This window comes from Oncorhynchus masou, unplaced genomic scaffold (assembly GCF_036934945.1).
Source record: "Oncorhynchus masou masou isolate Uvic2021 unplaced genomic scaffold, UVic_Omas_1.1 unplaced_scaffold_1423, whole genome shotgun sequence".
Taxonomy (NCBI): Eukaryota; Metazoa; Chordata; class Actinopteri; order Salmoniformes; family Salmonidae; genus Oncorhynchus; species Oncorhynchus masou.
Window position 1 is genome coordinate 132,190 of NW_027004183.1, and position 12,901 is coordinate 145,090.

At 50.7% G+C, this 12,901-nt stretch overlaps 1 protein-coding gene across 1 annotated transcript in view; it reads right to left on the reverse strand.

Annotated features, from left to right (window-relative positions):
• Positions 1-3,364: 3,364 nt before the first annotated feature.
• LOC135530796 (girdin-like) overlaps positions 3,365-12,901 on the reverse strand; it is a gene marked incomplete at its 5' end in the record, with an annotated part of 15,369 nt that continues 5,832 nt past the window's right edge. Inside the window, 7 exons of the mRNA XM_064958976.1 lie at positions 3,365-3,625; positions 5,894-6,217; positions 6,464-6,618; positions 6,975-7,079; positions 8,291-8,436; positions 8,707-8,893; positions 11,865-12,008. Of these exons, the coding sequence (XP_064815048.1) occupies positions 3,558-3,625; positions 5,894-6,217; positions 6,464-6,618; positions 6,975-7,079; positions 8,291-8,436; positions 8,707-8,893; positions 11,865-12,008 (1,129 nt within the window). The remainder of the gene's footprint in view (positions 3,626-5,893; positions 6,218-6,463; positions 6,619-6,974; positions 7,080-8,290; positions 8,437-8,706; positions 8,894-11,864; positions 12,009-12,901) is intronic.

Here is a 12,901-nt window from a genome sequence, read left to right on the forward strand (position 1 = left end):
TTCCATTATATGAGGTCTGACAACACTGCATCTTTTTTGTTCATTTTCTGCAAATGAATGCTCTGAATTACAACATTTTTATTTGAAATTTAGGAGAAATGTTGCCAGTAGTTTATAGAATAAAACAACAATGATAATTTTACCCAAACACATACCTATAAATAGTAAAACCAGAGAAACTGATCATTTTGCAGTGGTCTCTTCATTTTTCCAGAGCTGTATGTATACCTGAGAATGTTTCAAATGAAGGTGTTTAAGTGTGTTTGCAAGGATCTGCATCTGATGCCACAAGACGGTGTGTGAGTGCCTTGCTGTTGAATACAGCCTGTGGCCTGAGGGTGTGAGACCAGACGTGCTGAAGGCCCGGGACGGGGGCGGAACGGACGTCTCCTCTCCCAGAGTGTTTCCCCACACCCTGGGTGGTTAGGATTATTTTAGTTTTATTTTGAGTGTTTAATGTATTAAAAGGGCCGAGGTAATGAATTATAATCTTTAATGCAGCGACCGATCGATACCACAAGAGAATAAATCAGCTTTTACTGAGAGCGTCAAACCCTTTAATACACTAGGAGAGAGAGAGGGAGTAGAGGGAAAGAGGGTGGGAGAGGAGAGAGGGAGAGATTAGAGGGAAAGAGGGTGGGAGAGGAGAGAGGGAGGGAGTAGAGGGAAAGAGGGTGGGAGAGGAGAGAGGGAGAGAGTAGAGGGAAAGAGGGTGGGAGAGGAGAGAGAGAGGGAGTAGAGGGAAAGAGGGTGGGAGAGGAGAGAGGGAGAGAGTAGAGGGAAAGAGAGTGGGAGAGGAGAGAGAGGGAGAGAGTAGAGGGAAAGAGTGTGGGAGAGGAGAGGGGGAGGGAGTAGAGGAAACGAGGGTGGGAGAGGAGAGAGAGAGAGTAGAGGGAAAGAGGGTAGGAGAGGAGAGAGAGGGAGTAGAGGGAAAGAGGGTGGGAGAGGAGAGAGAGAGGGAGTAAAGGGAAAGAGGGTGGGAGAGGAGAGAGAGAGGGAGTAGATGGAAAGAGGGTGGGAGAGGAGAGAGGGAGGGAGTAGAGGGAAAGAGGGTGGGAGAGGAGAGAGGGAGGGAGTAGAGGGAAAGAGGGTGGGGGAGGAGAGAGAGAGGGAGTAGAGGGAAAGAGGGTGGGGAGGAGAGAGAGAGGGAGTAGAGAGGAAAGAGGGTGGGAGAGGAGAGAGAGCTGAAAGGAGGGCAGGGCCGGTTCCAGGCATAAGTGACATAAGCGGTCACTTAGGACCCCCGTCCGCTAGGGCCCCCTGAGCAATTTTCGGGGGAAAATGGTAATTTTAGAAACTCAGTCCGCGTCTTAAAATGTGTTTGTGCATCAGCAGTTTTTCTCTTGTTATGTCAGTCACTGACAGTCACTCAGTTCGCCATGTCAGCTAACAATGTTTGATTGGTAGTTAGTCTAGCCAGCTGTCTAAATGTGCAGTAATCATGGCCCAATACTGAATCATATCATATTAACGTGGCATAAGGTACTACAAAATGTGTAGAGTTGCTGGAAATGTTCTTTAATACCTAAAAAATGTCTCTCCACTCCATGGAAAAATGGGTAGAATTGCATGCAATTTGTTAACAAATAGCAGTTTTCTCTCCGCCCCATGGCTAAATGGGTAGAATTGCAGGAAATAAACTTCTAAACACAAAATGATTTGCCACGAGATGGGAGGGCTCTAACCAAATCATGCTTAGGGCCCCCAAAAGGCTAGAGCCAGCCCTGAGGCAGGGAGAGAGAGACTGAGAGGGGCAGACTGAATGAAGGAGGGAAAGGAAGAGAGAAATAGGGAGGGTGAGGTGGTAAAGAAGGAGGGGTGAGGATAGTTACCGTAGGGGTAGGCTCATTGACTAAAAGCCCCCTGAAGCTCTAAGATTGAGACAGTTTTGTGAGGAAGCAAGGTTACAGGGTCAGACTCTGAGTTAAGACAAACACTTATTTTCTCTCTCCTGCTGTCCGTTGTTGTGTTGTTGTTTTTCTCCTCTCAGCGAATCCTCCTCGGTCTCAGAGCGTTTCCACAGCCCAGGGCTAGACTTTAATTAATTAGACAAAACATTATTTATTCTTCTCTCTCTCTCTCGATCTGAGTTCAGTTTTCTAGTTCTCTCATTATACCTTCTCCAGTCCTACAGGTAGCGTGCACCTCCGTCATGAATATCTGATATCCCCAAGGCCCTGTAACTACAGTTCCACCTCCATCTGACTAAATAATACATCAAAAACAAGCAATTGTCTTGAATATTTCCAAAGCTTTTTAGTCGGGAAACCGGACCTTAGTGTCTGCTGGGTCCGATTCAGTATTACTGGCTCGCAGTGTTCGCTAGGTCAGTGTGATTTCAGGAAGGCAGTGAAGCTAAAGCTCTGGCCATTAGCGCCTCTTTTGAGGATGACATCCACATTCAAATGTGATGTCCAGGGCTGAGATGGTTAGATAGACAGACTCAGAACAGAGAGAGAGAGATCTTCACAGACGGATAGACACAGATGGCATTTCACCACCCCCATTTTCAATTATTTACCCACCACTACAGACACATTCTGACAAGTTAAGATGACCGCTGGGTTGTGTCCTGTATATGTCATTAACTTTAATTCTAGTCTATTGGCTGAAAGGAATCCGAATCAAAGTGTCTATTTTTTACCCCCGTACTCTCCAAATGTACATGTTGATGACCAGTGGCCTTCAGATATATAATTGATTTCATTCTATTGAACACAAGGAATGAGGAGTATAAATGTCTTGGTTCTGTGTTTTTATTTCACTGCTTCTCTTCACTCTGTGGTTGCTGTCTGTCTGCCGGTTGTTGTCTGTCTGCCGGTGTCAGATGGAGTCTAACTGTAATAACTGACTGAGTGGCAGGCCCAATATCATCCTCCACACTCTCACTCACGCTGGATGCATCTCAATTTCATAAACAAAATGTTCAGAGGCTGGGGCCTCATTTTGATTAATGTTGCCATGACAACTACATAATTCATGAATTGTATTAGCGTTCCATTTGTCTGTTTCTGAATCCTAATTCACTGGGGCTTCGGTGGAGAGAAAAGCCTCTCTCTGCTTTTATCCTTTAGTGTCTGTTCTTTCCCCTTAATCCCCCCCCCAGCCGAAAGGCTGACGTGTTGCCCCCTTGGTGTGGGATGAAGGGAACCAGAATGGCCCTACAGTCGTGATGAACCTACAGGCCTTGTTTCTCATTTCAAAGATGCTCCCTCATCTGAATTGTATTTGTGTCTAGCTCTACACTGACACCCATTGGCCAGAGGAGGAACTGTTGCTTGTCGCCCCAGAAGAACAGACATCTCTTCAATAATATACACAAATAGAGTAGTAGCTGGCAGAAAAACATTTAGTTTACAGTGTATGGAAAATGGATCAGAAATACTGTATTTATTAGAGACCTTTTACAAAAATCTGAGAAAACATTTGAATTTGACACTTTTAATATGAGTCCCTATCTGGACTTAGATCAGATCTGTATGGAGAGGTCGGAGAGGTCGGATGTGTGCAAAGGATCATGGTATTTCCAGTTGAAGCAGAAAGGCAGTAATTCTCTCTTAGTCCTTACTGGACTGACAGCAGGGGTCTGAGTTGAGATGTCCTTCATTGTTGTCCCCACTCACGGCTAAAACCAAACACACACAGAGGTCCTGTCAAAACCAGTCACTTCACTTCAATTTGTCAGGGCTGGTCAGGGACATCAGTGACAGTTGGTACACAAATTCCCTCATGTCTAAAACCCCTACTACCTCTGTCCTCCCTTCCCTCTCCCCTACTACCTCTGTCCTCCCTTCCCTCTCCCCTACTACCTCTGTCCTCCCTTCCCTCTCCCCTACTACCTCTGTCCTCCCTTCCCTCTCCCCTACTACCTCTGTCCTCCCTCACCTCTCCCCTACTACCTCTGTCCTCCCTCACCTCTCCCCTACTACCTCTGTCCTCCCTCACCTCTCCCCTACTACCTCTGTCCTCCCTCACCTCTCCCCTACTACCTCTGTCCTCCCTCACCTCTCCCCTACTACCTCTGTCCTCCCTTCCCTCTCCCCTACTACCTCTGTCCTCCCACACATCCCTCCTCACCTCTCCCATATAGTCCACACCTCCCTCCTCACCTCTCCCCTATAGTCCACACATCCCTCCTCACTTCTCCCCTATAGTCCACACCTCCCTCCTCACCTCTCCCCTATAGTCCACACCTCCCTCCTCACCTCTCCCCTATAGTCCACACATCCCTCCTCACCCCTCCCCTATAGTCCACACCTCCCTCCTCACCTCTCCCCTATAGTCCACACCTCCCTCCTCACCTCTCCCCTATAGTCCACACATCCCTCCTCACCTCTCCCCTATAGTCCACACCTCCCTCCTCACCTCTCCCCTATAGTCCACACCTCCCTCCTCACCTCTCCCCTATAGTCCACACATCCCTCCTCACCTCTCCCCTATAGTCCACACCTCCCTCCTCACCTCTCCCCTATAGTCCACACCTCCCTCCTCACCTCTCCCCTATAGTTCACACCTCCCTCCTCACCTCCCCCCACACATCCCTCCTCTCCTCTCTGCCTCTCTCCCCCCACACCTCCCTCCTCACCTCTCTGCATCTCTCCCCCCACTCCTTCCTCCTCATCTCGCTCCTTCACTCTCCCCTATTTCCTTCCTTCCTCCTTATCCCTCCTTATCTCCCCCACTCCCTCTCCCCCTTCCTCCTCACCTCTCTGCCTCCCTCTCTCCACCCCATTTCCCTCCACTCCCTCTCTCCCTTCCTCCTCACCTCTCTGCCTCCCTCTCCCCTTCCTCCTCACCTCTCTGCCTCCCTCTCTCCACCGCACCTCCACTCCCTCTTTCCCTTCCTCCTTTCTGCCTCCACTCTCTGCCCCATTTCCCTCCACTCCCTCTCTCCCTTCCTCCTCACCTCTCTGCCTCCCTCTCTCTGCCCCATTTCCCTCCACTCCCTCTCTCCCTTCCTCCTCACCTCTCTGCCTCCCTCTCTCCCTTCCTCCTCACCTCTCTGCCTCCCTCTCTCTGCCCCATTTCCCTCCACCTCTCCCTTCCTCCTCTCTCCATTCTCTCCCCTCCTCACCTCTCCGCTCTCCCCCCACACCTCCCTCCTCACCTCTCCACCTCCCTCCTCACCTCTCCGCCTCTCTCCCCCCACACCTCCCTCCTCACCTCTCCGCCTCTCTCCCCCCACACCTCCCTCCTCACCTCTCCGCCTCTATCCCCCCACACCTCCCTTACTCACCTCTCCGTCTCTCTCCCCCCACACCGCCCTCCTCACCTCTCCGCCTCTCTCCCCCACACCTCCCTCCTCACCTCTCCGTCTTTCTCCCCCCACACCTCCCTCCTCACCTCTCCGCCCCTCTCCCCCCACTCCTTCCTCCTCATCTCTCTCCTTCCCTCTCCCCTATAGTCCACACCTCCCTCCTCACCTCTCCGACTCTCTCCCCCCACACCTCCCTCCTCTCCTCTCTGCCTCTCTCCCCCCACACCTCCCTCCTCTCCTCTCTGCCTCACCTCCCCCCACACATCCCTCCTCACCTCTCTGCCCCTCTCCCCCCACACCTCCCTCCTCATCTCTGCATTCCCTCTCCCCCACACTCCTTCCTCCTCATCTCGCTCCTTCACTCCCCCTATCTCCTTCCTTCCTCCTTATCCCCTCCTTACCTCCCCCACTCACCTCTCTCCATTTCTCCCCACTCTCTGCCTCCTCTCTCTACCCCTTCCCTCCCTCCCTCTCTCCCCTTCCTCCTCATCCCTCTCTGCCTCCCCCCTCCTCTCTCTCCCTTCCTCCTCACCTCTCTGCCTCCCTCTCTCTACCCCATTTCCCTCCACTCCCTCTCTCCCGCTTCATTCATCTCACCTATCCCCTCCCCTCTATCCATCACCTCTCCCTCCTCACCTCTCCCTTCCTCCTCCATCACATTCTCCTGGCTGGTGGAGGCCATGGGTGTGGTTTTGGGAGTGAGTTTGTCTCTTGGGCTGATCTGCCCCTCCCAGATCACCGTGGAACCTCTATCTGCAGATTGTAGACGCTCGAGGGGTGAAGTCTTCTGGTCTCCGGGACTGAAGGACTGTGAAGTCAGCTTTCGACGGGAGCCGAGCTTTCGACGGTACCCCGAACCTGAACGCAGCGGCAGCCCACACAGCCCTTCCGTTTGGTCAGAGATACCCAGGGAGGGGGCACGTCGCAGCGAGGAGGGGGAGACGGGGGCACTGCAGGGGTCTGGAGGAGAGGAGAGAGAACAGAGGGGGAGATATAACAGGGGGTAGGGGGAGGGGGAGAGACAGAGCCGGAAAGAGAGGGAGTGATTTGTAGTGATTTGAGTTTGTGTATAATAATGTCTGTAGTCTCTCACTGAGTTGTTCAGTGTCTGTCTGTCTCTGTATGTCTGTCTGTCTGTCTGTCTGTCTGTCTGTCTGTCTGTGTGTGTGTGTGTGTCTGTCTGTGTGTGTGTTTGTGTAGTCTCACCAGTCCCAGCAGCAGTCTGTGTGTTTGGTGGGTAGTCTGCACTGTCAGCCAGGTTCTCTATACTGCCAGCAGCGTAGACCGGAGCACGTCCCTCTCTCCCTCCTCCTTTAGGCTTAATCAGCTTCTTCATCCTGTCTGCTATCCAGTTGGACTTCCTACAGAGAGGAGGGAGGGAGGGAGGAAAGGAAGGAGAGATAGCGAGGGAGGGATGGAGAGAGGGAGATCAAGATCAATGGGAAGTGAGAGAGATGGAGAGAGTGTAGGGGGCCTTTGTCTGTGTGTCTGTGTCTGCATGTGTGTCTGCATCCAAACACTGCAGGAGTCCAGAAGAAACGCTGCAAAGACCACAGTAAGGACCTATTGGAGCGATGTGACATCAATCCCTGTGTGTATGTGTGTGTGTGTGTGTGTGTGTGTGTGTGTGTGTGTGTGTGTGTGTGTGTGTGTGTGTGTGTGTGTGTGTGTGTGTGTGTGTGTGTGTGTGTGTGTGTGTGTGTGTGTGTGTGCTTACTTGGCCTTGCTGGGTGTTAGCATGCTGGGGTCCAGGACTCTGTACTGATCCATGATCTTCTCCACCAGCTTCTGTTTCTCTCTACGCAGCTCGCCCATCTTCTCCCTGGAGAGAGAGAGAGAGAGAGGACAGAGGGAGGAGAGAGGAGAGGAGAGAGGGGAGGACAGAGGGAGGGGAGAGGAGACAGGGAGGAGAGGGGAGGAGAGAGGGGAGGAAGGAAGAGAGAGGAGATGTGGGAGGAGAGGGGAGGAGAGAGGGGAGGAGAAAGGAGAGAGGAGAGAGGGAGGAGAAAGGAGAGAGGAGAGAGGGAGGAGAAAGGAGAGAGGAGAGGAGAGAGGGGAGGACAGAGGGAGGAGAAATGAGAGAGGAGAGAGGGAGGAGAAAGGAGAGAAGAGAGAGGGATTAGAAAGGAGAGAGGAAAGGAGAGATGGGAGGACAGAGGGAGGAGAGAGGGAGGAGAAAGGAGAGAGGAGAGGAGAGAGGGGAGGACAGAGGGAGGAGAGGGGGAGAGAGGGAGGAGAGGGGAGGAGAGAGGGGAGGAGAGAGGGGAGGACAGAGGGAGGAGAGAGGAGAGAGGGAGGAGAGGGGAGGAGAGAGGGAGGAGAGGGGAGGAGAGAGGGGAGGAAAGAAGGGAGAGAGGGGAGGAGAGAGGGAGGATTGGTGAGGAGAAGATACAAGAGGAGAGAGGGGAGGAGAGAGGAGGAGAGGGAAGAGAGAGGAGAGAGGGAGGAGAGAGGAGGAGAGAGGAGGAGAGGGGAGGAGAGAGGGGAGGAAAGAAGAGAGAGAGGAGATGTGGGGAGAAAGGGGAGGAGAGAGGGAGGATTGGTGAGGAGAGGATACAAGAGGAGAGAGGGAAGAGAGGTGAGGAGAGAGGAGAGGAGACAAGAGGAGAGAGGGAGGAGAGGTGAGGAGAGAGGAGAGGAGACAAGAGGAGAGAGGGAGGAGAGGTGAGGAGGGGTAAGGAGAGATGAGTCAAGAATAGAATAATAATCTTTACATGAATGTGTGTGTGTGTGTGTGTGTGTGTGTGTGTGTGTGTGTGTGTGTGTGTGTGTGTGTGTGTGTGTGTGTGTGTGTGTGTGTGTGTGTGTGTGTGTGTGTGTGTGTGTGTGTGTGTGTGTGTGTGTGTACTGACTGGTATTCTCTCTGCTGTGACTGACTGGTATTCTCTCTGCTGTGTGTGTGTGTGTGTGTGTGTGTGTGTGTGTGTGTGTGTGTGTGTGTGTGTGTGTGTGTGTGTGTGTGTGTGTGTGTGTGTGTGTGTGTGTGTGTGTGTGTGTGTGTGTGTGTGTGTGTGAGTGTGTGTGTGTACTGACTGGTATTCTCTCTGCTGTGAGTGGTGCTGGTCCTTGCGCTCCAGGCTCTGCTCCATCAGGTCTCTGTTCTGATTGGTCAGACTCTGATTCTGCTCCAAAAGATGACGGTTCTCCTCCTCCATATTCCCCTTCAGCTGGGTCAGCAGCTACACACACAAACACAGACACAGGGTTCAGAATAATGAATAAAAAAAATAAGTTGTATGTGTGTGGGGGAGGTCCTCACTTTTAGTCCCCACTTGGATAGTAAAGCCAAAGTGTGAAGTGTGTGTGTGTGTGTGTGTGTGTGTGTGTGTGTGTGTGTGTGTGTGTGTGTGTGTGTGTGTGTGTGTGTGTGTGTGTGTGTGTGTGTGTGTGTGTGTGTGTGTGTGTGTGTGTGTGTGTGTGTGTGTGTAAGACCCTCCCTTCCTCCTGACCTGGTACTGGTTGGTGAGGCGGTCGGTGCTGAGCTCCAGTCTCTGGTTGTTCTCCCTCAGAGAGCTGATCTCTCCCTCCAGCCTGGTCCTCTCCAGCTGGGCAGCACTCAGCTCCCCCCGCAGCACCGAGCCCTGGGCCAGCAGCTCACTCTGCACCTGGGCCCACTCCCTCTGCACACCCTGCAGCCTGGGAGAACAGAACAACACAGACAGACAGACAGACAGACAGACAGACAGACAGACAGACAGACAGACACACAGACAGACAGACACACAGACAGAGAGACACACAGACAGACACACAGACACACAGACAGACACACAGACACACAGACAGACACACAGACACACAGAGAACCAAGGAGTTACTTGACAAGATAAGAAGGTGAACCAGCACGTCAGGCTATTTGTCAGTCAAACAACTGAATAGATCAGGGATGAACTGAATAGATCAGGGATGAACTGAATAGATCAGGGATAAACTGAATAGATCAGGGATGAACCGAATAGATCAGGGATGAACTGAATAGATCAGGGATGAACTGAATAGATCAGGGATGAACTGAATAGATCAGGGATGAACCGAATAGATCAGGGATGAACTTAATAGATCAGGGATGAACTGAATAGATCAGGGATGAACTGAATAGATCAGGGATGAACTGAATGGATGCCCCCCCTTGGGTTGTGCCGTGGCAGAGATCTTTGTGGGCTATATTCGGCCTTGTCTCAGGATGGTAAGTTGGTGGTTGAAGTTATCCCTCTAGTGGTGTGGGGGCTGTGCTTTGGCAAAGTGGGTGGGGTTATATCCTTCCTGTTTGGCCCTGTCCGGGGGTGTCATCGGATGGGGCCACAGTGTCTCCTGACCCCTCCTGTCTCAGCCTCCAGTATTTATGCTGCAGTAGTTTATGTGTCGGGGGGCTGGGGTCAGTTTGTTATATCTGGAGTACTTCTACTGTCTTATCCGGTGTCCTGTGTGAATTTAAGTATGCTCTCTCTAATTCTCTCTTTCTCTCTTTCTTTCTCTCTCTCGGAGGACCTGAGCACTAGGACCATGCCTCAGGACTACCTGTCATGATGACTCCTTGCTGTCCCCTGTCCACCTGGCCGTGCTGCTGCTCCAGTTTCAACTGTTCTGCCTGTGGCTATGGAACCCTTACCTGTTCAACGGACGTGCTACCTGTCCCAGACCAGCTGTTTTCAAATCTCTAGAGACAGCAGGAGTGGTAGAGATACTCTTAATGATCGGCTATGAAAAGCCAACTGACATTTACTCCTGGGGTGCTGACTTGCTGCACCCTCGACAACTACTGTGATTATGTTTATTTGACCCTGCTGGTAATTTCTGAACATCTGAACATCTTGGCCATGTTCTGTTATAATCTCTACCCGGCACAGCCAGAAGAGGACTGGCCACCCCTCATAGCCTGGTTCCTCTCGAGGTTTCTTCCTAGGTTTTGGCCTTTCTTGGGAGTTTTTCCTAGCCACCGTGCTTCTACACCTGCATTGCTTGCTGTTTGGGGTTTTAGGCTGGGTTTCTGTACAGCACTTTGAGATATCAACTGATGTACGAAGGACTATATAAATAAATTTGATTTGATTCGATTTGAATGGACCAGGGATGAACTGAATGGACCGGAGATTAACTGAATAGATCAGGGATCAATTGAATAAATCAGGGATGAACTGAATAGATCAGGGATGAACTGAATAGATCAGGGATAAACTGAATGGGCCAGGGATGAACTGAATGGACCGGAGATTAACTGAATAGATCAGGGATGAGCTGAATAGATCAGGGATAAACTGAATGGGCCAGGGATGAACTGAATGGACCAGGGATGAACTGAATGGACTGGAGATTAACTGAATAGATCAGGGATGAGCTGAATAGATCAGGGATAAACTGAATGGGCCAGGGATGAACTGAATGGACCGGAGATTAACTGAATAGATCAGGGATGAGCTGAATAGCTCAGGGATGAACTGAATGGACCAGGGATGAACTGAATGGACTGGAGATTAACTGAAAAGATCAGGGATGAACTGAATAGATCAGGGATGAACTGAATGGATCATGAATGAACTGTATAGATCAGGGATGAACTGAATAGATCAGGGATAAACTGAATGGGCCAGGGATGAACTGAATGGACCGGAGATTAACTGAATAGATCAGGGATGAGCTGAATAGCTCAGGGATGAACTGAATGGACCAGGGATGAACTGAATGGACTGGAGATTAACTGAAAAGATCAGGGATGAACTGAATAGATCAGGGATGAACTGAATGGATCATGAATGAACTGTATAGATCAGGGATGAACTGAATAGATCAGGAATGAACTGAATGGACCAGGGATGAACTGAATAAATCAGGGATGAACTGAATAGATCAGGGATGAACTGAATAGATCAGGGATAAACTGAATGGGCCAGGGATGAACTGAATGGACCGGAGATTAACTGAATAGATCAGGGATGAGCTGAATAGATCAGGGATAAACTGAATGGGCCAGGGATGAACTGACTGTATAGATCAGGGATGAACTGAATAGATCAGGAATGAACTGAATGGACCAGGGATGAACTGAATAGATCAGGGATGAACTGAAAAGATCAGGGGTGAACTGAATGGACCAGGGATGAACTGAATAGATCAGGGATGAACTGAATAGATCAGGGATGAACTGAATGGACCAGGGATGAACTGAATAGATCAGGGATGAACTGAATAGATCAGGGATGAACTGAAAAGATCAGGGGTGAACTGAATGGACCAGGGATGAACTGAAAAGATCAGGGGTGAACTGAATAGATCAGGGATGAACTGAAAAGATCAGGGGTGAACTGAATGGACCAGGGATGAACTGAATGGACCAGGGACGACCTGAATGGACCAGGGTTTAACTGAATAGATCAGGGATGAACTGAATAGATCAGGGATAAACTGAATGGACCAGGGATGAACTGAATGGACCAGGGATGACCTGAATGGACCAGGGATAACCTGAATGGACCAGGGTTTAACTGAATAGATCAGGGATGAACTGAATGGATCAATAAGTTCTATTAAATTAAATGGTTTGAAGAGAATAAGTAATGATGGAGCAGTTAGTTGTTTGACTGACAAATAGCCTGAGAGAGTTTTCATTTACCTCTCATTATCTTCTTTCAGCTTCTCTAATTCTCTTCCTCTCTCTTCCTGCTTTTGCACCTCTCCCTCCATCTTCTCTCTCTCCATTTTCATCTCTCTTTGTGTCTCCTCCATCTGGGATTTGAGGCCCAGGAGCTCCTGATACCTGGGGAACATGAAGGTGTTCTGAACATTAGTATGAATTAAACGTAAACACTCATGAAGGTATCATGATTGATTTCATAAACTCTATTTTATCAGGGTTGTTTCACAAGTCAGTGTATTCAATGGCATATGGAATTTCATAAAGTTTCATAAAGTTAACAATGTCTTATGTATGCTTTTTTAAATAAAGTGTTACCTGGTGTTCACTACCCTCCCTCCATCTCCCTGTGTTCCCTACCCTCCCTCTATCTACCTGTGTTCTCTATGTTCCCTCCAGCTCCCTATGTTCCCTACCTCCCACCCAGCTCCCTGTGTTCCCTACCTCCCACCCAGCTCCCTGTGTTCCCTACCTCCCCTCCAGCTCCCTGTGTTCCCTATATTCCCTCCATCTCCCTGTGTTCCCTACCTCCCCTCCAGCTCCCTGTGTTCCCTACCTCCCCTCCAGCTCCCTGTGTTCCCTATATTCCCTCCATCTCCCTGTGTTCCCTACCTCCCCTCCAGCTCCCTGTGTTCCCTACCTCCCCTCCAGCTCCCTGTGTTCCCTACCTCCCCTCCAGCTCCCTGTGTTCCCTACCTCCCCTCCAGCTCCCTGTGTTCCCTACCTCCCCTCCAGCTCCCTGTGTTCCCTACCTCCCCTCCAGCTCCCTACGTTCCCTACCTCCCACCCAGCTCCCTATGTTCCCTACCTCCCCTCCAGCTCCCTGTGTTCCCTACCTCCCCTCCAGCTCCCTGTGTTCCCTACCTTCCCTCCAGCTTCCTGTGTTCCCTACCTCCCCTCCAGCTCCCCGTGTTCTCTATGTTCCCTCCAGCTCCCTATGTTCCCTACCTCCCCTCCAGCTCCCTGTGTTCCCTACCTCCCCTCCAGCTCCCCGTGTTCTCTATGTTCCCTCCAGC